Source organism: Balaenoptera physalus (genome assembly GCF_965194825.1).
Source record: "Balaenoptera physalus genome assembly, chromosome: 20".
In the NCBI taxonomy this organism is placed as follows: domain Eukaryota; kingdom Metazoa; phylum Chordata; class Mammalia; order Artiodactyla; family Balaenopteridae; genus Balaenoptera; species Balaenoptera physalus.
The window spans coordinates 53272246-53297361 of NC_138901.1; the positions used below are offsets into that span (position 1 = coordinate 53272246).

Here is a 25116-nt window from a genome sequence, read left to right on the forward strand (position 1 = left end):
ACAGCAACTGATTTTATGTAAATTCCTCTTACAATCTCAAATACTAGTTTTAATTTTGAATGTAATGCTTTGGCAATATGAACACTTTTAAAATGTTAAAAAGTTGACAAGGTAGAAAAGTAGTCAAGAAACACTTTTGCAAGGCACTCTGCTAGGATACATGCAAATGACCTCTACAGGCAAAAGTTTCTTTAAAAAAGGACAAGGCCCTGAAGATCATTAGAGGTTTTGTATTACGCTAAAAAGAAAGCTACGACTTACAAATAAGATATCCAGGCTATCTAAAGGATCACCAACTCTCCCTACTGGTAGCAACCAGAAAATAAAGTAGACATAACAGTGCCTCCAATATCAAGTATATGGGTGTAATGCATCACACTGAGATGATAATGAGTACTATTTCTAGTGGGGGCGGGGGGATGAGGGGGTGGGACACATGACAGTGACAATATCACTATCACTGCGTGGCCCATGAAAATGGAACACAAAACAGCACCAGCATAGTTTCACAGGAGAATAGAGCTGATTTTACTTAGCAAGTAAATAGCAGGAAATTCTCACAAAAATGCCCAGCCCTTTTTTCCCCCCCTGTATCATCCATTTAGGAACAGCAAAAAGTATAGAAATCTTCAATACTTGCCTGTGCAGAGGAAGAGATCTGAACAACAATTTTTGCCCTCAAAGCAAGGCACCCCAGAAAGCCAATCATTATAATAAATTAAGAGATAAACTATAATGCTAACATGTACAGAGATTTGGAGATGTTTGATGAAGTATTTATGGATAAAATGTTATTGTCTGTAATTACCTCATTATCATATTTAAGAAATTTTTAAGGAGAAAGGGTCAATTCCAGAAAAGAAGGAAGGTCAATCTCAGGAAAAGAAAAAAAAAAATCACCTAAAAAGAGCACTTAGCAGAGAGAAGTAAGACTGAGAGCAGGGAGATCAGATAGAAAGCTATCACAATAACGTAGGTAAGAAGTTAAAAGGACTCAAATCAATGGCAGAGGGGTGGAAAGGAATTTAGATATATAATTTGACTGACATTCTCTGGTGACACACAAGACTGGGCAAGGATGACTTCTAGGTAGAAGACAGATTTGGTAGATGATGGTTCAAAGCAGGAGCTAGCTAATAACAGAGTCGCCATTTGTTGAATCCACTATGCCACACACTGTGGATGACCAGATGGGTGGTGTTATCATCTGCATTTTACATGTGAAGAACCTATGGAATCAACAGACCAAAAAGCAGATATGTTTATCTCTTAGCTCTCCTAAGATCCTATTAAAATGATCATACTGGAATTATTTTTTTAAGGTATAAATCCTCACTATCAAAGAAAATGGCATTAAAATCATCTAATAATGGGGAGAAATTTTTTCTGGAAGACCAAAAGTAGATGGAAGAACAATGAAACACGCAGCAGAGGAGAGAAAGTAGTAGCCTACAGGAGTCTCAATGGAACCCCAGCAAAGGAGGGAAAAGGACCTACTGAACAGAACTCTGAAGTTAAAGTCTGGAAATGACAGCTCTGAGAAGTCAGTAAGAAGTGGGGTTGAGGTGCATGCCACAGCTAAAGAAGACCCAGTGCAGCCAAATAAATAAATAAATAAATATTAAAAAAAAAAAAAAAAAGATGTGGGGCTGAGGGACTTCCCTGGTGGTCCAGTGGTTAAGACTTCATGCTCCCAATGCAGGGGGCTCGGGTTAGATCCCTGGTCATGAAACTAGATCCTGCATGCTGCAACTAAGAGCCTGCATGCCACAACTAAAGATCCTGCATGCCGCAACATAAGATCCCGCATGCTGCAACTTAAGATCTTGCATACCGCAACTTAAGATCTCGCATACCGCAACTAAGACCCAGAGCAGCCAAACAAACAAACAAACAAATAAATAAATGAAGTGGGGCTGAAAAGAGATTGACAGAAAGTCTGTATGACTCAATAGCTTGGCCTTTCCTCCTACTTACACCCAAAATTTTAATACCTTCCTAAAATAATAATGATATATAGATTTTATATAAATATACTGAAGACCACTAGAATTAGAGCTGCTAGTGTGGGTATTGGTACTGAAAGTAATTACTTCTTCACTTTGGCATTTAAATGGTACCCCTCTTCCTTCAACTCACTCTTATTTTTTCACTCTTAGTTTAACATCTGGCTTATTACTCACACACTCTTTTGAGTGGAACCAATTCTGCACACATGAGCCCCTTATGTTGTCTGGACTGATACTTGACTTATTACAAGTTAGAATGGTTTTCTGTCAGTGTTTACTTCAATTCAATTACTAAATTCAAAAATTCAAAGCCAGAGATTTGAAAGGGGGTTATATATGTGCTGTTTTTCTACATGTAAGATTTCACCCAAGTTTTTATGCAGGTTTGAAATAACAAGAAAAAAGGTGAATTTAACCTCCCAGCTTTCACATATACTAACAAAGTTTCCAAGAATAAGAATTAGAACAAAAGGATTGTTAAAGAAGGATAGACGGCTGAGGAACTAGGACTATTCTAGATTAAAGGAGACTAATAAAACATGAATACAGGACTTCCCTGGCAGTCCAGTGGTTAAGACTCCATGCTTCCACTGCAGGGGGCATGGGTTCGATCCCTGGTCAGGGAACTAAGATCCCACATGCCGTGCAGTGCAGTGCAGCCCAAAAAAATTAACAAATAAATAAAATAACTTTAAAAAAAAAGAAAAGGAGAAGGAAGAGAAGACCAAAAAAATGAAAATAAAAATAATGTAAAAATGAGAAACCTACAATAAAATGGTAAGAAACACCATCCTTTACAAAATAAAAAATAAAAAAATAAGTAAAAAATAAATAAATAAAACGAATACAAAATGTAATGTGAGGACGTCCCTGGTGGCGCACTGGTTAAGAATCCACCTGCCAATGCAGGGGACATGGATTCAAGCCCTGGTCCAGAAGATCCCACATGCCACAGAGCAACTAAGCCCGTGTGCCACAACTACTGAGCCTGAGTGCCACAACTACTGACGCCCACACGCCTAGAGCCTGTGCTCCACAACAAGAGATGCCACCACAATGAGAAGCCTGAGCACCACGATGAAGAGTAGCCCCCACTCAACACAACTAGAGAAAGCCCTCGTGCAGCAACAAAGACCCAACACAGCCAAAATTAATTAACTAATTTTTAAAAAGTAATGTGGGTTCCTAAAATTCTGGATTCTGCCGCCCCACCCATTTCGTTCTTAGGAGATACATGCTGAAGTATTTAAGTATATACTTAAACATAAAGATCTGTAAAGTATTCTCAGTTTAGCAAATGATAATAATGATAATGATAATAACAACGTTGTAAAATCTCCACATTTGTGAACCTATATGTGTAGGGTATAGGGGTGTTTAAGGGTGTTTATTTAACTAATGCAACATTTTGTAGGTCTGAAAGTTTTAAAAATAAAAGCTTGGGAATAATAATATGGACCTACTAGGGACTTGATAATAAGTTCTCATAGGTATGACAGCTGTTTTATAGTTATATAGGATAGTGTCCTTATTCCTTTTTTTTTTTTTTAATTTATTTTTTTAGGGGGGGCTGCATTGGGTCTTTGTTGCTGCTCACAGGCTTTCTCTAGTTGCGACGAGCACGGGCTACTCTTCGTTGCGGTGCGCGGGCTTCTCACTGCGGTGGCGTCTCTTGTTGCGGAGCACCGGCCCTAGGCGCGCGGGCTTCAGTAGTTGTGGCTCACAGGCTCTAGAATGCAGTCTCAGTAGTTGTGGCACATGGGCTTAGCTGGTCCACAGCATGTAGGATCTTCCTGGACCAGGGATCGAACCCGTGTCCCCTGCATTGGCAGGAGGATTCTTAACCACTGCGCCAACAGGGAAGTCCAGAGTGTCCTTATTCTTAAAAGATGCAGGTACAAATATTTAGGGGTAAAGCTTAGTTACATCTTACTTATCTTTGTACAGATTCATGAAAAAATTAAATGAATAAAAACAGATATATCGATACACACCCACACATATATACTTATAAAGCTACTATAGTTCTAATCAAGTTTAATTAAACGGGAGGGGAGATGTGTGCATGGGACCACCTTACCGCAGCGTCAACATTAGCAGGTGAGTCTCCATTAGGGTCGGCCAGCATAGAAATGACACTAATCATGATGGTTTCCACGGTGTGAATAGGCAGCCAGCGTTCCTCTGGCTTTTCATAACCATATTTATCTTCCCCGGGCTCGTGAAGAATAGAAATGCATACGTCACCATTTTTATCAACTGCAAAATTAGAGAATAAGATTACTGTTTTAAATATTTAAAATAATTTGGCCATACATAAAATACATATTATAATAAACATGGTCCCGATTCCCATGGCATCTGTATAAAATTCAATACCACTGTACCATTGAAAAGATACAGAAGTTAATTTCCAAAATGGAACCTGTTAACCTTTTAGGAAGACCAAAGATTTTACCAAGTAGGATCCACCTGACAAACCCAAAAGGAATGTAAGCTACCTTTTTCATTTGTACAAAATTTCAAGACACCTAGTATGTAGATGGTGCCTAGCATTTACGTGTAATAAATACAATGAAATGAAGAAATGGCATCTATTGAATCTGTTCTTCATTTGTAGAAAGCATATGGTCCAAACACCAGAATTGAGTTTCTAGATAATGAATTCCTAGTTTCCCCACCAACTTATTGATTGAAATTTTTAATAGTCAAAGGTCTAGAGACTTTCCTAAGAAAAAAACAAAAGGTAACATGATAATATACTTTTAAAATCACATAAAGGCAAAATTATATTTTCAGGGGAAAAGTATACTCAAATCCACAAAAGGAACATGTCATATTGTTAGTGAAAATTCATCAACATAAGTGATATTCATTAGGCCCCTAATCTATAAAACGGTTCTAAAATCCAAGCCACAAATTAATTGTTGATCAAAAGGGGCAGAGGGGTCCTAATCCATATTTATATCACACAAATATTCCCTATTGGGGAACTATCAAAATCATAACATTCGTTAATCTTCTACAGTGAAATTTTCCCTACTGCAAAAAGCATACTTATTGGAGAAATGTTAGAAAAGACAGAAAAGTATAAAATTTCGGTTAAATATTTTTTAACCAAATTTCCAAATCGTATAAATAACCAATGACATTATTTATGTATATTTCATCCCTGACTTCCTACCTAAAGTCCAACCAATTTATGATAGGTATAATGTTAAAGCCTACTTTTTACCTCCTAACTCAAGCACTCCCCTGCTGTTATAAACTCTGGGTAACCAGAGTCAAAGTTCGTGTGCACTGTGGCTCTCCGATAAATGCTTCTTGAACGCGTGCCGTGTGCCAGGCGCCCACCACCTGACATGGAGTTCAGCAGTGAATGCAACATTCAAGACCCATGCCTTCAATGTCTTGTATATGAGCTGTTCTGCAATTAAGGTTCCTTTTCCCAACTCACCTACACCTCCTAGTAAAATCTCTTAACTAAAATGAAATAACTAACTAGATCAAGAGGCAAGAATAACAACAGCAAAACTTGTAACAGCACTATAAAGTTGAACAGAAAATGCTTACACAGTATTAAGATATTTTCCTCACTTATCACTTAAAATTTTTTCTTTGAGAAAAGGAAGTCATTTTCTTTGAGAACATTTAACATCAAATGTTTGTATAGAATTCTATCAGAGAGAATCTATTTAAGACCCATTTTCCTTTTATAGAAATTATCGTAATTTAGCACCTTTAAAATTTTAACCTTGTGTCATTTCATTTTAAACATACAATTTAGTTTCTTAGAAAGAGGTTTTTATGCTTAATACCTATTACCAAATTATACTTTAAAAATGCAAGATATGAGCTGATAATTCTGAGTGACAAGGCAATAAAACTAAGATTTTTCTTTATTGAAAAATTTTTAAATTTCACAACTGAAATCTAGTTTAAAATACTTTTAGGGGCTAAATTTTTCCATGTACAGAAACTTTATGTATTTCCTCTTTAGTCAAATGTCTGTTCATATCCTTTACCCATTTACGTACTCGATGTTTAGTTTTCTTCTTGCCAAACTGCTTCTTAATTTTCCTTGTTTAATTTCTGCCTGTTATTTTTTTTCTTTCATTTCAATACCCCAATAATATTTTTTAATAGCTGGCCTTATTATCTGACACAAGATCCATTTAAGAATCCCGTACTGAATTTAGTTACCACTTCTCTTTCCTCTTTATAGTCTTCCAAGATTTATTGCTTTTGAAACTAGAAATGCCTAACACCCAGAAAATAATATTCACTATTTTTAAAAATCACTTGAAATTTTTTATTCCATTTAGAGTTTTAATTAACTTTGCTGTTTGGTGTGAAGAAAATTTCTAAATCAATTTCCCCATAAGTAGCTAGCCAACAGTCTCAGCATCAATGACTGAAAAGAAAACACAGCTCTTCTTCCATCTTGAAACTAAACTACCTGAACCATGCATACCCTTCAAGCTATCTCCCTTCTCTTGAAGCTGTGCTCTAAAATTAGGAAAATCTGATTTCCCCTCGTCTTCTCTATTTACCCATCACTTGGGTACTCTCTTTTTTGCCTTATGGGAAACTGTCTTCTGCTTCCAAACAGGATGCTATGACTATTCTCACAAAGTGATTGGGAGACCATATTCTCCTGGGTACTTTTAAAAGTCAACCCTTCTGGGCCAAAACAACTGATACTGTTGAGGACACCTTCCTGGACACATTTTCCTCTCTTACTTCCATGGCACACTTCCTTTCCCTGGTTCTTGAAGCCATTCTCTCAATCACTTTCTTCTTTTCCTTTTCCTTGGTCTGACTTTTGATGTTATCCTAATCTCTAAAATTAATCATCTTTTCCCTAAGTAAATTAAACCGTTCATTATATCACAGTGTTACCCACCATCTCCCCCCGGCCAGCTTTATTAAGATATAATTGACATAAAACGTTGTGTAAGTTTAAGGTATACCACATGATGATTTGATATACATTACCTGTCACCTTGATGTCAGTAACTTCCAAGGCCCTAAGCTCACTGCTGAGCCTTGACTAGTTTTCTTTAATTACCTAAGTGGTTATGGCAACTGCACCTCCAGAAAAACAAGTCCCAAATTGAATGCATCTAAGTCATACAAATAACTTGTATGACTTTACCATATAATAATTGTTAATAAAACAGCTTTTTGAGATATAATTCATGTATTTGAAGTACACAATTTAATGGTTTCTAGTATGTTTAAAGAGTTGTATAACCATCACCACAGAAAGAAATGCCGTACCCATTAGCAATTGATAAAATCCTCTGTCTCCTGGCTATTTGGTCTGGTTTTCCCTTCCAAACCTTCCCCCATGAGTATAAACTTTCTAGACATAAATATAGTCATGAGGAACCTACTATACAGCTTTAAAACTATTGAGTCCCCACAACTAAAGATACATATTCAAAATTCTATTTAAGAATCACATTCTTCATCATTCCCTGACTCCCTATTCTATGCTACCAAACACCTTTATAACAACATCACTGTTGTCTCTGTTTCACCATTAAATTTATGTCCATCTTTCCCCTACACATACCATAATATCCTTACAGAAAGACCATAATTCGATCATCTTTGTATCTCCAGCACCTAGCAGAAACTCAAATGCTGGTTTTTCCTCTCATTCCCATTGCAGACCACTCTCACTCCCCTTCCTAAATATAGATCCTTCTGAACCTGCCATCCCTGGCCCATTGCCTCCTCGGGTATCCTTTCTTCACAAAGCATCCCTTCTCTCAAATCAAGTCTTAATTACTTCACTCTCTAATGCCTTCTCCCTTATGGCCTGCAAACCAACAATCTCTTCAACCTTAAAAAACAAACAAAATAAACACTCATTTCAGTTGCCCTCTTAAACTACTGAGGCCATTGCTATTGTTCCTCTTAACAGAGGTTCCATGTACTGCTTACATATATGCTCTCATGTAACTCTCACAGATAGAGAAACTAAGGTTCAAGAGGCTTTACCTACAGTAATATAGCTAATTCGTGGTAGAGACAACATTCAGAAACTTTGTTACATTTTCCTTTGAAATAGGTGCAAAAAGATTGACTATTACACATCAAATAATTCAAGAGAAGGCAGGAGAAACTGCCAAAAGGCTAGGAAGAAATGAAAGAAACGTCCAAGGCAGATGTGGTCAATTCGTGCTTCCATATATCTTGTAGGACTATCGCTAATGTGTTCTACCAGAAAGAAATTATTTTTCTCCCTTCTTACTGGTGCAAAAAATAACTATGTCTTTTGTGATCACTGCTATCTTAGATGTGATGAAATATGGTGGCTTCCTTGGTTCCCAATAGTTTTCCATTTGCCAGTCTAGTCTCTCCTCAGTAAGACTCATCTGTTTTTCAAGTCACTGGGTGCTATTACACTTCTTGAAACAAAGCCTTGGTTTATTCATGCATCCGTTACCCTCACTGATTTTTGCTTAAACTAATATATAAGGGTTTCTCTTCCTTGCAACTGGAAGTCTGGACTATGAGAAATAGAATGCAGATTAGTGTAACTGTCTAAAAAGACAGCTTTGATTACAAAATACTGATCGTCAAAATACTTAGGAAAGAAATTCTTGCAAGCTCTATCATACAAAACAAGGCCAAAAGTTCAGGGAGACTGTGTATACACATAGTTTATCTAGCCTAACCTTTGGCTCACAAAGTGAATTTTAAATGGTAGTACATCTTTGGGTAAAAAAGTCAATGTCACCATTTTATGCACAGCAGTACTGGGTACTTTTGAAAGGTTTAAACACACAGTATCGTATCTCATTTGATCCTATCAATCACCTTGTAAGACATTCCTTTTTGACAGCTAAGAATATACATTAAAAGTTAAGCGTTGTCCATAGTCTAGGAGCTAAGATGAGAAAACAGAAATTAAAAATCCAGGTTTAATTACTTCTATGCTCTTTGTAATAGCCAATGAGTCACCTAATACCTTGGAAATTATCTCCTCAATTATAAGAGCTCTATTAATGCTGAATATCACCCACCAACCCTGCCTCTAGTTAGGAACATCATGAGTCCCAAAATGAGCTGAAAACTAAGTAAGTAAGTAAATAAATAAATAAATAAAGATTTCCCCCATGTGATCTCTGTCACTCCTTCTCTTCTAAGGAATCTAAATCCAAGCCCATGTGCATAAAAAACGCAACAAACTTAGTACAAAAATTCCAACGCAATTTCATTGAGAACTACATCTTACTTATTGACCTTGAAAACGTCAATGACAGGCCATCATACTTGCAAATGTAAAAGTAAAACTAGATAAACTTACCATTTGGGTGCCAGATTTCTGTAATGAATTTCATTTTAGGAGGCCGAAGGGGATAATCTTTTGGGAAAGTGAGATGAGCCTTAAAAACACCACCTTCACTGGAAATACAAAAACAAAAACAAGTTCTTGCCTATAAGTTCCTGCTTATAAATAAGAAAATTATTAAAACAAACATAAAACAAGGATGCTAGTGCTAACACTATAAACAAAATAAATAATCTGGATTTCAAGCAGTTTACTTTACTCAAATATCCAGTTTAATAAACTGTCATACCTACCACCTTATTAAACTCTCAAAAAAAAGTAAAATGAAAGAAACAGCTTTAAAAAAAGGCATCCAGATCAGATTACATGACTGCTGTGCTACAAACCTTTTAATCTCTTCCCACTGCACTTAAAACAAAATTTAAAAGTTAAGTTTAATATTGCCTATCAGGGTCAAGTTGCCAATTTCTCTACGTTGATCTCAATCTTCCACTCTTCTCTCTCATTCCAGCCAGTCTTCTTTCTGTTCTTCAAACACAACAAGCTTTTTCTCATCTGAGAGCTTATGCATTTTCTTATTCCCTCTCCGGGAACAGTTGTGCTGACCTTCAATCCATCCATCCATTTATTCATCTTATCATTTAACAAATATTTATTCAGTCTTTACGTGTCAGACACTGGGAGTACAGCAGTGAACAAAGCATAAAGTCTCTCAAGGAGTTTATAATCTGGTGACTTTCCAAAGTAGGGCTGTGCAACAGAACTTTCACACACTAGAGATGGTCTATAGTTATGCTGGCCAACATGTTAGCCACCAACCACTTGTATCAATAATATGGCTAGTACAACTGAGGAAGGGAATTTTTAATCTTGTTTAATTCTAATAGGCACATGTGGCTGTGACTGTTGTGTTAAGGCAGTGCAGAGCACTGTCATTTACTTAGGAACTGTTCCTGAACAACTGTCAGAACAACGTAAGTCAATGTTAAAGAAAACCAATGAAAAAAAGTCAGCCTTCTGGGGCAAAAATGACAAAGTTCCTGACCTGTGTCCTTGGTACTAGCTGTTTCCTTTGTTTGAAACACTGTTCTCCCCTTGTCATATTCAGAACTCAGCTTAAATGTTACCTCTTGAGAATGACTTTACTTGACTACCCAATCTTAACTAGCCAGTGTCCCTCTATCACAGGGACCTCTTTTCATTTCTTTATTGCAAAAGCAATTCACACCTCTGATTCTCTTATTGTAAGATGTACACTCCATCAGAGCAGGGTCATCTGACTGTGTTTGTTTCAGATCAGCGAGAAATGAAATCCTCAGCTCATTAAAATGGTTTTCATTCATTAAACAAATAGATAATGATTATCTACCTATGGGAGGCACTGTTGTATGTAAAAGAATACAACAGGGAACAAGACATTAGAGATCACTGATTTACGGCACTTACCATTCTAGAGTCAGAGGAAAATATCAAGAAAAATACCAGTAATAAATACTGGAATGATATGAGCAATCTACTGTTAAATTTTTTTTTTTTAATCTATAGAATAAGCCCATTTGCCTTTACGAAGAAAAAGTGAGGGTATGTTTGTATACAAATAGAAAAATGTCTGGAAACATGACACCAATATATAATAATAATGGTTAATTAACTCTGAAGCACAAGATTATGAGATTTTTTTACTTTCTGCTTTGTACATTTTGATATACCATGAATTTTTAACCACAAGCAAGTATTAATTCTTATTGCCTTTTTCTAATCATAAAAGCAAGATGAGGGGAGAGGGGAGTTAAACAAAGAAAGGTAGATCATTAACACCAAATACTTCTGAATACTTAGGAAAGGCCACTAGATTCCGAGTATAAAAAGTAACCTCGATTTTAAAAACCTCAAAACAGAGTAACTGAGAAATTAGAAGAAAGAAAATAAGGGTAGTAAAGGGCTTACCAAGAAAAAGAAAGAATATCCTTTCCTTTTGCACAGGAAGAAAACAGACTGAATGTAGTACAGATATCCAGGGGTAAAAAGGAAGAAAGTTGACAAATTTTATGCCTGCCTTATGGTCTTAATTTTCATAATCTATGAGACTATCTATTGAAGGGAAAAAACATGAAGACTTGAGGGAAATGGAGACTAGAACAGCAGTTGTAAAGAGCGCATTACACCGTTAAGAGATAAGTCTACCTTCTCGGACTATGTTACCCCAACTGGATAAATTAGTGCCAAAACTGGCCTTAGGACATATTAATTCTATGAACTAGTTTTTCAAACTGGGGCTGCAAAGCTAATTAAGTGAGTCACTAACCAGTTTTCTTTATAAACAAATAAAAATAGAATAAAAAAAATGGGCGCTTATCACAAGTAGTTTGTTTCAGTTATAAAATCTACATGCATATTTCTTTCTATTCATTAAAGTGTATTAAGTATACACTGGGTCATGATGTAAAATATTTCTGATTATGGGCTGTGGTTTAAAAAAAAACAAAAACAAAAACACTTTGAAAGCCACAAATACAGAAAATAGCCAAGAATCTATGTAAAAGAACATCAAAACAGCTACCACAAAGCCCATGTACTTTATCCCACTGGTAAGACTATTCCCTGATACTAAGTTAGCTTTCCTGGGTCCCTGAGTTCTGACTGTTATCAGGTCTACTTAAAAGCTTTATATTAGGGGCTTCCCTGGTGGCGTAGTGGTTAAGAATCCGCCTGCCAATGCAGGGGACACGGGTTCGAGCCCTGGTCTGCGAAGATCCCACATGCCGCAGAACAACTAAGCCTGTGCGCCACAACTACTGAGCTTGCCTTCTAGAGCCCGCGAGCCACAACTACTGAGCCCGCGCACCACAACTACTGAAGCCCGCGCGTCTAGAACCCGTGCTCCACAAGAGAAGCCACTGCAATGAGAAGCCCGCGCACCGCAACGAAGAGTAGCCTCCACTCGCTGCAACTAGAGAAAGCCGGCGCCACAAAGACCTAACACAGCCAAAAATAAATAAATAAAATAAATTTAAAAAAAAAAAAGCTTTACATTAGCTGACTGGAATTCCTATCATGAAAAATTGCCTTAGTCTATTAAATTATTTTCAATCTTTAAATTTTAATAGGACTATCCTTAAAAGTTTAAAGTACACAATTTTAACTCTGTCTGCAATGTCCTCACCCATTCTAAACTAATCATGCAGTTCCTTACCGTTTTTCTCCTACAGGTGGAATATCTTTAACTTCTCTAATACCTGTGAAAATCCTACTTGTTATTTTTAAAAGCCTAGTTCAGTAGTCCCAACTTGTGGGCACAAACTTCTAGTGAACAGAGAACAGCCAAGTTAGCAAAAAACTCAAAACACTCAAAGAGTACAAAACATAGTAAACTAAATATTAAAATGTCACATATTCACTATTTTTCAAATATATAAAGATACTACTATGGTGAACAAAATGAAAGTTTATGAAAAGCATCAATGAATTAAAAATACCTTCCCTCCCATTATACATTCTCTTCACAGATATTAATAGTATAATTACTAGCATGATGTTAAAAAGAGGTATGAAACCAATAGTTTCACATTTGAAAAGGTTGAGAAATCTAGGCCTAGTTCAAGTTTCTTCTATTAGACTTCCCTTACTGTTTTTGTATTAAAATTATAAAAATCTTACAAGTATCAGATCCTATCATTCTACTTTGTCAGATCCTATCATTCTGCCATATTTACTTATTTAAATGATATACCATACGCTGCCATCTGAAATTTTGCTCAACACTGTTCTTTTATATATTCCTGTTACTATCTGTCTCCTGTTTATTCATTTTTACCTGCCACAATTTTTCTATTACAATCAAAATGTTTGCTTCCGATTTCTTTTGTTATTACAAACAACAGAATGTTGAACATTCTGAACTCTTTCTAGGCATTGGGTTTTACCCTAGAAATGAAACAAGACAAAGTTTAAATAACTGTTTAAAGTCACACGATAACAGTGGTAGACTCAGGGAGCTAACAAAGACAGTCTCCAAAACTCACGTTATTAAGCACTAAATGATAAGTGGCATGGCATGCAGAGAAAGCCCGCATGCAGCAACGAAGACCCAATGCAGCCAAAAATAAATAAATAATTTTATTTTTTAAAAAAATTCCTTATTTTCTAAGCCAGCTAAAATCTGATTTCTGTTGCTTGTAGCCAAAAGCCTACTAACTATTACAGTTACTAACTCTTCAGTTCCCACTTTAGACATCTCTTCCTCTGGGAAAAATTCCCTGACACACTCAAAACCTGCCATGCTACCAACGAGTTCTCACAACACCTAATGCCTCCCTCCATCATGGCTGTCCTCAAAGTGTATTAAATAACTATGCAATGAGCTGTCTTGCCGACTAAACTGTAACCTCTTTGGGAGCAGTGACTATTAGCTAATTCAAGATCATGTTCCCAGCATCTAGCATTAAGAGTGCTGAAAAAACATTTGGAAACTAAATGAATGAGTAATGTAAATGCCAGTATACTGCTTTATTTTTGCAACCATTCTAAGTAGGAAGTCGCTAAAAGGGACGGCCTAAACTCAATAAATCGTAAACCTCTTTTTTGAGGGCTTTAAAAACAATTTTATAACTATCAGCACATGAATTTTAGAAAAGGTCATTAATAAAAAGCAATCATACCAAAGTTAATTTTGGATGATTATTATAAGGTCTGTCAATTGCATTAAGGCTTCATTACTCACAGGATGTTCAAAGTACGTGTGGCACTGAGGTTAAACTGCAGCCCAGGTGCAGCCAGTGCTCTCATCAGGAAGGGACAGTGCAGAAGTGGCAGCCGGTTGTCTCGTCAGCAACTCCAGAGGAGCTGCCACAAATGCTTCTGCTGTCCACACCTCAGATCAACAGCCGGCACTTTTTAAATGTACACGAAAGGCCAGAAATAGATTTTTATTGGCGGCAAGAATGGCCTGTTAATTAGTGCAATGAGTATTAAAGTGTCTCTCTTTGGTGAAGCTGAAGGGACACAACATATATATGGACCAGCTGATAATATTTAGAGATGCTTGCCACCATCGCACGAAAATAGTGCAAGAATTCTGCAAGGTCCTTAGAGATGGAGGTCAAACCTGGATGCCTAAGACATCTTCTACACAGACATTAGGTCAGAAGAATTTCTCTTGTTATCACATATCAACTTTAAGATTAACAAGATTCTGTCACTGGAATGTTGTTGTATCTCCCTTGAGTAAACCTTCACGCAATATGTTTTGATTTAAAAACCTAGAAGACCAGAACCTCATCAGGCTCATAGGCCAGGCTGTATGTATGATTTTTGTGTGCAAAATTTGGTAAGAAATTTGCTTTCAAATAAATAATATTAAGGTTGTGGAGGAATACCTCTAGGATGGCTTTCATTGGCTACTGTTATTTACTAAACTAACATTGTAGAATGACTAAATTGTGTTATTTTAGTTTGCAACAATTACCAATGCAGGGACTTCCCTGGTGGCACAGTGGATAAGACTCCGAGCTCCCAATGCAGGGGGCCCGGGTTCAATCCTGGTCAGGGAACTGGATCCCACATGCATGCCACAACTAAGAGTTCACATGCCACAACTAAGGAGCCTGAGAGCCGCAACTAAGACCTGGTGCAACCAAATAAACAAATAAATATTTTAAAATAAATAAATAAAAATAATACCATTAAAAAAACAATTACCAATGCAAACATACCACTAGGAAATCAGCAAAAATTTTGATTGGGAATAGTTGCGACAAAACATAAACCATTTTTTTCAGACCTCAGAAAACCCCCAAATCAATACTACAGCTCAATTCTATATGTCATATACCAGTTTGCTCTGGTATAGAACTAGCTCTGAATTTTCTCTTACATCAGGTGTTGGCGAACGGGAGACAAAGGAGTTACCATCTCAGAACATCTAAAATAAAACTATTTCACTGTCAAAAAAAATGTTTGATGTATCCAAATCCTTGCTGCTTAGTACCATCAAGGACCACAGCTGAGTGACCAAGTATACTCCCCAAGAAAGTCCCTGCTGTCCTTCAGTTGTATGGCTTTGAGAAGGCTGCTGCACTTTTTTTCAATACCTCAACGTCTATGAAAAGTGTGAGACTTGTGCTAGTCACTAACATCAGACAGTCATGATCCATCTCACAGAACATTAAACATTAGCAAGTTTAAGTTGGTCTGCAAACACACAGAACAGAAAATCAGACTGTGGTCTTTCAATCTAAAAATGTATTACATAACATATTTAAGAAATTCCATCTTTTTCTATTGCTCTTTGATTACACCACATTCTGTTGTGTATCTTTACATCAGTTAATAGTGATTAATTAAAAGTGATTAACTTTATCACTTTTATAAACTGGGAAACTTCAGTTTGTCAAAATAGTTTATATTTCAATTACTAAAAGAGCTCCACTTGGATGTTAGTTCCATTATACTTACTAAAGTGTATCTGGAGGACCAATAATAAGGACTTCCCATCGGTAGAGATCATTGTCATCTATTAAACCTGCTGAAAAGCCTTCCACTGGGTTTTTGTTGAGTTCTGTGGAAAAAGAAAATGTTTACCAAAAATTTTAAGTAAATAATCTTCACCCAACATTCATTACAGAACTTGAATATACATGTTATAAATTCTAACCTGTTAAATGAACACACCTGGATCCATTAGCAAAATGCTACCTGATGTCCAAAACATTTCCATTTCTATAACACAAAGAAGCAATGGGTAAAGCAAACTATCCAGAAGATCAACTTCTACTGTGCCCTTTTACTTCTACCCTGGTTTCCAGCTAGGTTCTTACCATTCTAGTAGCTCTCTAGTGGTATATAGGTATAGCCATACAGAGAGCTTATTAAAATGCAGGTGTCAGGACTTCCCTGGTGGTCCAGTGGTTAAGACTCCACACTCCCAATGCAGGGGGCCCGGGTTTGATCCCTGGTCAGGGAACTAGATCCCGCACGTCGCAACTAAGACCCAGAACAGCCAAATAAATAAATAAACATTTTTTTTAAATAGAAAATAAATTAAATAAAATAAAATGCAGGTGTCAGGCCCACCCCCTAGAGATTCTGGTTCAGAGGGAAATCAAACCAATATTTCTGGTAATTCTTATGCTGTGGTCTTTAGGATACATATGCAGAAACACCAACAGAGTGTCTGATACCTTTTCATTGGAATTTGCTGCTTAACCAACCTTCATTTATACTAGTAACTATATGTCTACATGAGTAAGTCCTCTGTATTCTTGGGGATATAAAACTACAGTTGGTGTTCATGTGTGGCCCATCAGACTCTGAGCACAGAGAGAGCAGAGGCTCCATCCATCCTGCCTATGTGTGTTGAATCCCGTGCCGACCAGAGTTTCCAGCACCCAGGAGTAGCTTAAGAATAATAGCTGGAGCCTACAGGAACGGCAGTAGCAACATGAGATTTTCCTCTTCCAGAGAGAGTGCTCTAGCACGGACAGAGAATGATGGGGGCTGGGGACGAGAACAGAGGCAAAGAACTAGTGAGGTGGTGGGGACCCAGGCCATGAGGGCACCTTAGAGGAGCCAGGTGAGAAACAGTTCCTAGAGACACAGAGCTTAATAAAGTAATGACCCATCCATGGTGAGCGTCATGTCAGGATTTTTTAAACAGCTTTAATGAGATATAATTGACATTCGGTAAGTTGCGCATATTTAAATTACATAATTTTTTTACATATTGATATATGTATACAGCTGTGAAGCCATCACCACAGTCACGATTGTGTGTGTGTGTATAAATATATGAATCACCAACAAGGGGCACTGGTTGGCTCAAATTGAGAAGTGGGACAAAGCGCACAGGAGAGCAATTGAGAGAGGGCTTGCTGGGAGGCTGAACAGGTTTGTAATTCTCATATAATTCCTGCCATCATCCTCAAGGAGCTCAGTCTCATGATAAGTAAGTATAATACAACTCAGAGTGCTATAAAGACTGAACAAAGTGTGTTAGTAACTGAGAAGAAAATGTTAATTTTTTGAGGAATCAGAGGTGGTTATTTCAACAGATTTAACGCTCCAACATGCCAGTGAAACACAGAGAGCGCCAAAAGTGAAAGTTTATTTATATTTAAACATGAATGGTTTCTTTTCTCAAAATTTGAGGGGAGATTTTTTTTTTTATTTGTAAGTCTAGTATTTTTGCCTAACTGGCGAAACAGATTTTTATAAATAATTTTAAATCAGTACTGTGTTTTGAAACACAAGAAATGCATTTTTACTTTTAAACAGCTATTCTAAGACATTTTTTAAATACTGAAAATGCAAAGAAATTGTATTTCAATCTTGTTATTTTGTTTATGAATGCAAACATTTACTGAGTGCCAATATGCTGCAGACATACTGGAAAAGATCTGAAAGTCCCACTTTTCCTGTCAACTGAGGGACAGAGTGGAGCACAGACAATTACAATCTGGGCAGGTAAATTCTACCCTGAGTTATCTCATCTCTAACCTTTCTCTAGACAACCACTGGTATATTACTTAGACCATTTTCTCCAACACTATATGCAAGAGTCTTATGGAAGATTCTATGATTTATCTAGAAATCACCTAATTGTTGCATTTTACATCAGAAGTCTAGTGGAATTTTATAAATGTAGGAGGGTAAATTCTTAAATTAGCATACATGGTCAAAATTACCCTTGAAAACTTCCTTACACTTCCCATCAAGTAAATTATTCCTTCTCACTTTTGTCAATACACCGTAAGTTCTTTAAACATCTTTTGCACATTCTCTCCGTGCTTTTCTTCTACAGGAGTGACTGTGCCCGTTGCCTGTCTCACTAAGTAATGCACAAGCAACGCTGCAAGGTGTCCGTCTATCTCAGCTTTGTCATGCCTTTTGCCTCTAGCGAGGAGCCTCGCAGCCTAGACCCATGGATATGTAACAGGCTTAATCTACCTATCAGTGGCAGATCGTTGCCGTACCTTCATGATTCCTTCAAGGTCCAATTCCTCCATGGGGCCTTCCCTAAATAACTTACCAAATGATCTTCTTTCGACTTCTGATAAATTCCTATTAATCATACTTTTAGTCTGTACTGCATCACCTGGCACTTAACTATCAGCTCCTGATTCCCACAGAAGTAAACAGGCAATTAACTGCTCCAACATTAGTACAAGAATTTGGAGGGGCACAAAGAAGGGCACATTATAATCATGAAGAGACAGAAAGACGTCTAAAAAGAGAAGAGACATCTGAAATAAGACAAAGGATTTTGGTGGAGAAGGTGCAAGCCTTAGACAGAGGAACATATACAAAAACTTGAAATATGGAGATCAGCATACGGGGGGTGGGGGGTGCCATACAGCTGAAGCTAGAGAGCATGTCAGAAGGACCGCAAAGAGCCTTTAGAAGCCATGTTAGTTTAGACTTTATCCAGAGAGAAATGATGAGCCTTTGAAGAGTTTGTTTTTGTTTTGTTTTGTTTTTAAAACAATGAGGTGACCTCATGAGATTTACATTTTCAAAAACCTATCTCTCAGTATGTGAAAGATATGTGAAAAAAAGTATGTGAAAGAGTAAGGCCATGTGATGACAAAGGAACCAGAAAGGAAGTTATTAAAGTAATCCTGAAAAGTGTACCTTTAGTATATGGTAGTGGGAATAATAAACAGGGATACACAGGAGGTAGAATCAATCAACCAAGCTTGGTGATGTGGGGGGTTTTAGATAATAAGCCAAAATTGACACACATTTCCTCAAAAAGTTTATAAATATAGAGTTACCATATACCCCAGTAATTACACTCCTAGGTATATACCCAAGAGAAATGAAAACATCTACCCACATAGGAATTTGTACCCAAATGTTTATACTGCAGCATTATCCGTAACAGTCAAAAAGTGGAAACAACCCAAATGCCCATCAATGAACGAACAAATTATGATATATACATACAATGGAATATTATTCAGCCACTAAAAATGAATTTAAGTGCTGATACATGCTACAACTTAGATGAACCTCAAAAACATCAGGCTAAGTGAAAGAAACCAGACACATAAGGTAACATATTGTATGACTCCTTTTATATCCACAAATCCAGAGACAGAAAGCAAAATGGGGGGTGCGGGTGTGGGGGTGGGATGGGATGGAGATAGAGTATGATAAATGAGTATGGGAGTTTTTGGTGGGGTGATGAAAATGTTTCGAAACTGAAGAGAGATGGTGGTTGCACAACATTGTGAATACACTACATACCACTGAACTGTACACTTTAACATGGCTAGTTTTAAAAAAAAATGGTTAGTTTTATGTTATCTGAATTTCAACTCAATTTTTAAAAATGATAAATAGGTTTCTACATAGGGCAACTGGGTAGGAGTCTGTTTTTTTCTCTGAAGTGGGAATTATAATAAAGATGTGCTGATTTTAGGGGTGAGGGAAAGAAATAATGATAGGTTTGGTTTTAAGTACCTATGGGGCATAAACACATTGTTTTGGGTTTTTTTAAATATCTTTACTGGAGTATAATTGCTTTACAATGTTGTGTTAGTTTCTGCTGTACAACAAAGTGAATCAGCTTTATGTATACATATATCCCCATATCCCCTCCCTCTTGTGTCTCCCTCCCTATCCCACCCCTCTAGGTGGTCACAAAGCACCGAGCTGATCTCCCTGTGCTATGCGTCTGCTTCCCACTAGCTATTTTACATTTGGTAGTGTATACATGTCCATGCCACTCTCTTACTTCATTCCAGCTTCCCCATCCCCCACCGTGTCCTCAAGTATGTTCTCTACGTCTGCGTCTTTATTCCTGCCCTGCCACTAGGTTCATCAGTACCGTTAAATACATTGTTTTAAAAAGAAATTTGAGCTAAAGATAGAGACTTGGGGTTATCAGAATACTGCTGATAAGTGAAGCCATAAGAGTAGTTGATGGCATCACCCAAGGAAGAGACTGAAGTGTGAACTGTAGAGAATCTAACTGAAGGAATTCTAGAGAATACCAATATTGGGGGGATTAAAGAAAAGAAGTGGCTACAAAAGTGATAGAAGTAGGAAGAAAACCAGGAAAAAGCTAGATCAAAGAAGCCAAAGTAGGGGCTTCCCTGGTGGCGCAGTGGTTGAGAATCTGCCTGCCAATGCAGGGGACACGGGTTCGAGCCCTGGTCTGGGAAGATCCCACATGCCACGGAGCAACTAAGCCCGTGAGCCACAACTACTGAGCCTGCGCGTCTGGAGCCTGTGCTCCGCAACAGGAGAGGCCGCGATAGTGAAGAGGCCCGCGCACCGCGATGAAGAGTGGCCCCCGTTTGCCGCAACTGGAGAAAAACCTCGCACAGAAACGAAGACCCAACACAGCCAAAAATAAATATAAAAATAAATAAATAAAATAAGACCTGGTGCAACCAAATAAATAAATAAAATAAATAAATATTAAAAAAAAAAAAAAAGAAGCCAAAGTAGATGCATTCCAAGGAGAAAGTTACCAACAACGATAATTACATGCTGCTCAGGAAAGAGGGGGTCTAAATTCAGTCTACTGGGTTCAGTTAAAAGAAGGGCAAGGCTGCCTTAGGCCTAAGTATTTAGTTTCAGTGCAATGGTAAGGCAGAGACAGGCCATGCCGGCAACACTGAATTGACAAAAAGAAGGTGAAGCAGAAAAATACAGGTGGAAACTTTTTCTGGAAGTTTGTGATGGAAAAGTGTAGTAGCCATAAGTAGATGAAATTCGAGGTTTTTTTTTTAAAGGGAAAGGCCAACGAAAGATGTTTAAACATCCTATCACATTTAAATGTTAATAGAGATACCTCATACTGTATTTGTATCCAAATATAAACAAACAATAAAATTTAGCTGAAAAAAAATGCAGATTTATTTTTTAACATACTCTTGGGTGGAGGTGGCCTTCCTAAGCAGAACACAAAACTCAACAGTCAGATTATACTACACAACATATTTTAAACCCACTACAACAATAAAGTTTAAATACAAGTGAGAGACTGGGAGAGAATATTTGCAGCACAATAGGTAAAAGTCTAATATCCCTAATACAAATAAAGTTACTGTAAATCAAAAGAAAGTAAACATGCAAAGGGTAAAGACATAATGGGGGAAAATGGAAATTGCTAACAAACACAAAAATCTAGCCTACTTAAGATAAATATTTAAACCAAGAAGCGCCTATGCTTGGATTTCTTCTTAGATTCCTAAGGCATTACAGAGAAGTTTTGAATGTGACAAAGATAAAGATACATTTTTTTCTGAATGCTACCTGGACACAAGTAGAGTTGGAAAGAGCTAGAAAGAGCTCTCTTTCCCTCATATCACAAATGCTAAAACAAAATTTTAAAGTTCTAAAGCACACAAAACTAATCAATAATATTAGAAATCAGAACAATATCATCTTTTCTTCTTTTTCTTTCAGAGTGGTGAATGAGAGTGGCATATGGGATGAAGGATGAAAGAGACTTCTGGGATGCTAGTAATGGCATGCTGTACATAATATTCATGCATTTTTCTTCGTGTATATAATAATTCAATTTTTAAAACTCAGTAAATCCCAAAGTGCCAGTGATTGTTAAATGAAAGTTATGTATGCATGCTGTGAATCTGGAAATCACTGTGGGCCAAAATGGTCTACAAACCATGAATTAAAAAAGAAATCAAGGACAAGGTAATGTCCTTGAGAATAATGACTTAGATAGGTATAAGTAATGGAAAATAATGCATGAGCAGGCTTGCTATGATAGTCATTATTTAAGAATAAGACTAAAAGAGAATGGGGAGCACATATGAAAAGTAAAAACTCTACAGTCCTGAATCTGAATCAGAAGTATCGATGTGAATTCACGATATAAAGCTATAGCTTTAAAAATGCTGAGCTCTGTCCACTAAAAGGGTCGAGAAAAATGACAACTCTGTAGCAATGAGCATCCCTAGTGCCCAGAACATGGTCTCCAAATATGAGTTATACTTAACGGGAGCAGGGCTCTTCAGAAAAATGGCTGATTCCAGGTCTGGGGTAGGAAATGTTCTAGGATCATCTCATACCAGATAAAAAGGAAGCTATCAAATAATATTATCGTCTTGTTAAAAGTACTCAGCCAACTTGAAGAGATTCCCACTGGCTCAATATGGGACAATCTGAGTATCAACAGTTAATAACCACAAAGGATTGAAACATATGTTTCAACCCATGAGTTTAAAAACAGTGACTTAAAAAACAACAAACTAACTGGTCCCATTACAGGATGCTAATAAACCATTTTGTTATTTTGAAAATGAATTTTTTTAAAAAAAGGCAAAAGAATCAAGATTTATTCTTCCTTTTCTATACAAACGGTATTGTCAGGAAATCAAACAGTAACTACTATTTGATCAAATGAGTTATCTCTCTATAGAAATGGTGCAGTTAAAAAATGAAAAATTATGGGAGGGAGGCTCAAGAGGGAGGGGATATGGGGATATATGTATACATATAGTTGATTCACTTTGTTATACAGCAGAAACTAACACAACATTGTAAAGCAATTACACTCCAATAAAGATGTTAAAAAAAAAAAAGAAAAATTATTGAAACATTGCCATTTTTTTCATTTTAACCTAGGCATTTTAGAAAGGACAACCAGACATTAATGTCTCCTGATAAATAAACCACCACTTACGAAGTGATCTCACCTGATCTCACCAGAACCCCTAGACACAATTACCAATTTATAGAAAATACAGAGAAATATGTTTAAGAACATTCCCGAGACACAATTAGCAAAATCTATACTTTGGAAAATTCTAAAAAGCAAGGCCTAGAATCCTCAATAAATATACTGCAACAGGAAACAACAGAGCGGACTGAATTTAAACTTTTAAATAATGTATGACATGTGCACAAATTTAGAGGCTGACTAGATCTAACAATATTAAATTATTGTTAATTTTTTCAAGTGTGGTAATGATAATGTGTTGGTTTTTTACTCCCATTTTTTTTTTTTAGAGATACATGAATCTTTAGAGTTACTGAAATATTTACAGACAAACGATGATGATGTTTGGGATGTGCTTCAAAATCACAAGGGACGGGGCAGAGACAGATCAATCAAGAGTGGTTGTGACCTAATAACTGTTGAGGCTAGGTGAGCACATGGAGGTTTGCTGTACAGTCAGTATACTTTGGTATTATTATATGTTTAAATTTTTTTCTCCATGAAAGTTTTTTTAAATGCAGAAAAAAAACCCCCACCAGTTTTAATGTAGTCTAAAAAAATGGTTTACAGTATTTTGTTGATCATGTGAAAATAAACCTTCACTGAGCCTTAGCAAAAATATAAGGTGTCTCAAAATAACAACATTCAAAGACCCAAGTATGTCATTTTATACTTGGCTATTAAGAAAATAAGCTACTTTAACTGTAAATACACTTTGCCAAGACCAAGAGTTGACTAAGTCTAACAGCTACAAAGCTAAAAACAAACTGTTATTTATAGTCTAGAAATGATGTTCCTTTATGTCTCAATGGTTGTAGTCTCCTGCTCTGGGGAATGTGCATTCCTGTCAAGCTTATTTATGTAACACACAGCTGGCTGTAAGGTGCATTTCTGTAAAGTGACTATTTTTATGCTGGCTTCATTTTGAACTGCTGAAATCTCAGATAGAACCGTTTATCCAGACACTATCTAATTACTCTTCCTAAGTATTGAGATGGTTTGTCAAAATAATTTTGACCTTATTATCAGAGGAATAAACTGCCATATTACTTTAAAACACACATCGCCAGAAACCAAGTCACCAAAATTAACTGGGAAAATATTCCTGTCTTGCAAACGTCCATTAACTAATCAATATCGAAAAAAGTGATGTATCAGCAAACAACCAATGGTTTGTTCATATTTCCTCTCAAGTTTTTTAAAATGCATCAATTAAATCACCTTTACAGATTTCTGGTAAACTTTATAAGTTTGCTTAAAATCAGAAATTTTTTCTTTACACTATGTCATAAGCCAGGGCTAGGTAGGGCTAGCTGATTTCCTAATCCAAAACATTTTCAACCTAGATGAATTTCTTTCACTGTGCTTCTAAAACATAAGGAATATGGAACAGACAAGCAGAAGAGGTCAGAGATCGTATCTTGCAAAGATTTTGCCAACATGCTTCTGAAAGGATTTGCTTGGCAGAATTCCAGACCACATTCCTAAAATAGCACTTAAGGAAGTTCTGCTGCCTGCAATGTTTCACCTTGCTTACATCCTCTTCAAACACTTACTACCTAAGGGCTCTTCAACAGTAAGTCCTGAGTATGTTGTTGCTTGTGCTTAAATACAGCAGCAGCAGCTCGTATCTCTGACAAGATTTGCTGTGGCAGGAATTCCCCACAGTACATAAAATGTTACACCTTGACACTATAGTCTACGGTTTTATATAAACTTCTCATTTATTTTTTAGAAATAATTTGATAAAGACACGATGCGTGGGGGGGAGGGGGCGGACACAACACTTGTGAATTTCATCTCACAAGAGAAAATATGGGCCATAGTTTGGCACAGAGTATGGTATTATGTCAGTCAAACCTGGGTTTGAATGCCAACCTCTCTCACTACCCTTAGCATCTTAAACAAGTAATTTCTCTTCTTTTGAGTGTCACTTTCTTCATCTGTAAAGCACAGTAAAAAACCCATGGCAGTGTTGCAGGACAGATGAGCAATACTGTAATATGCAAAACACTGTCCATCTTAGAGTACAATAAATGTCAACTGTCCATTTTCCTCCTTTGAAATTGCTCATTAGACTACAGGCTATAAAATGAATACAGGGA

At 36.8% G+C, this 25116-nt stretch overlaps 1 protein-coding gene across 1 annotated transcript in view; it reads right to left on the reverse strand.

The window, feature by feature from the left end:
* The window catches only part of UBE2G1 (ubiquitin conjugating enzyme E2 G1), a 98328-nt gene that overhangs the window by 14656 nt on the left and 58556 nt on the right, over positions 1-25116 (reverse strand). Inside the window, exons 2-4 of the mRNA XM_082443949.1 lie at positions 15772-15874; positions 9334-9431; positions 4090-4268 (exon numbers count right to left, since the gene is read on the reverse strand). Coding sequence (XP_082300075.1) covers positions 4090-4268; positions 9334-9431; positions 15772-15874 — 380 coding nt within the window. The remainder of the gene's footprint in view (positions 1-4089; positions 4269-9333; positions 9432-15771; positions 15875-25116) is intronic.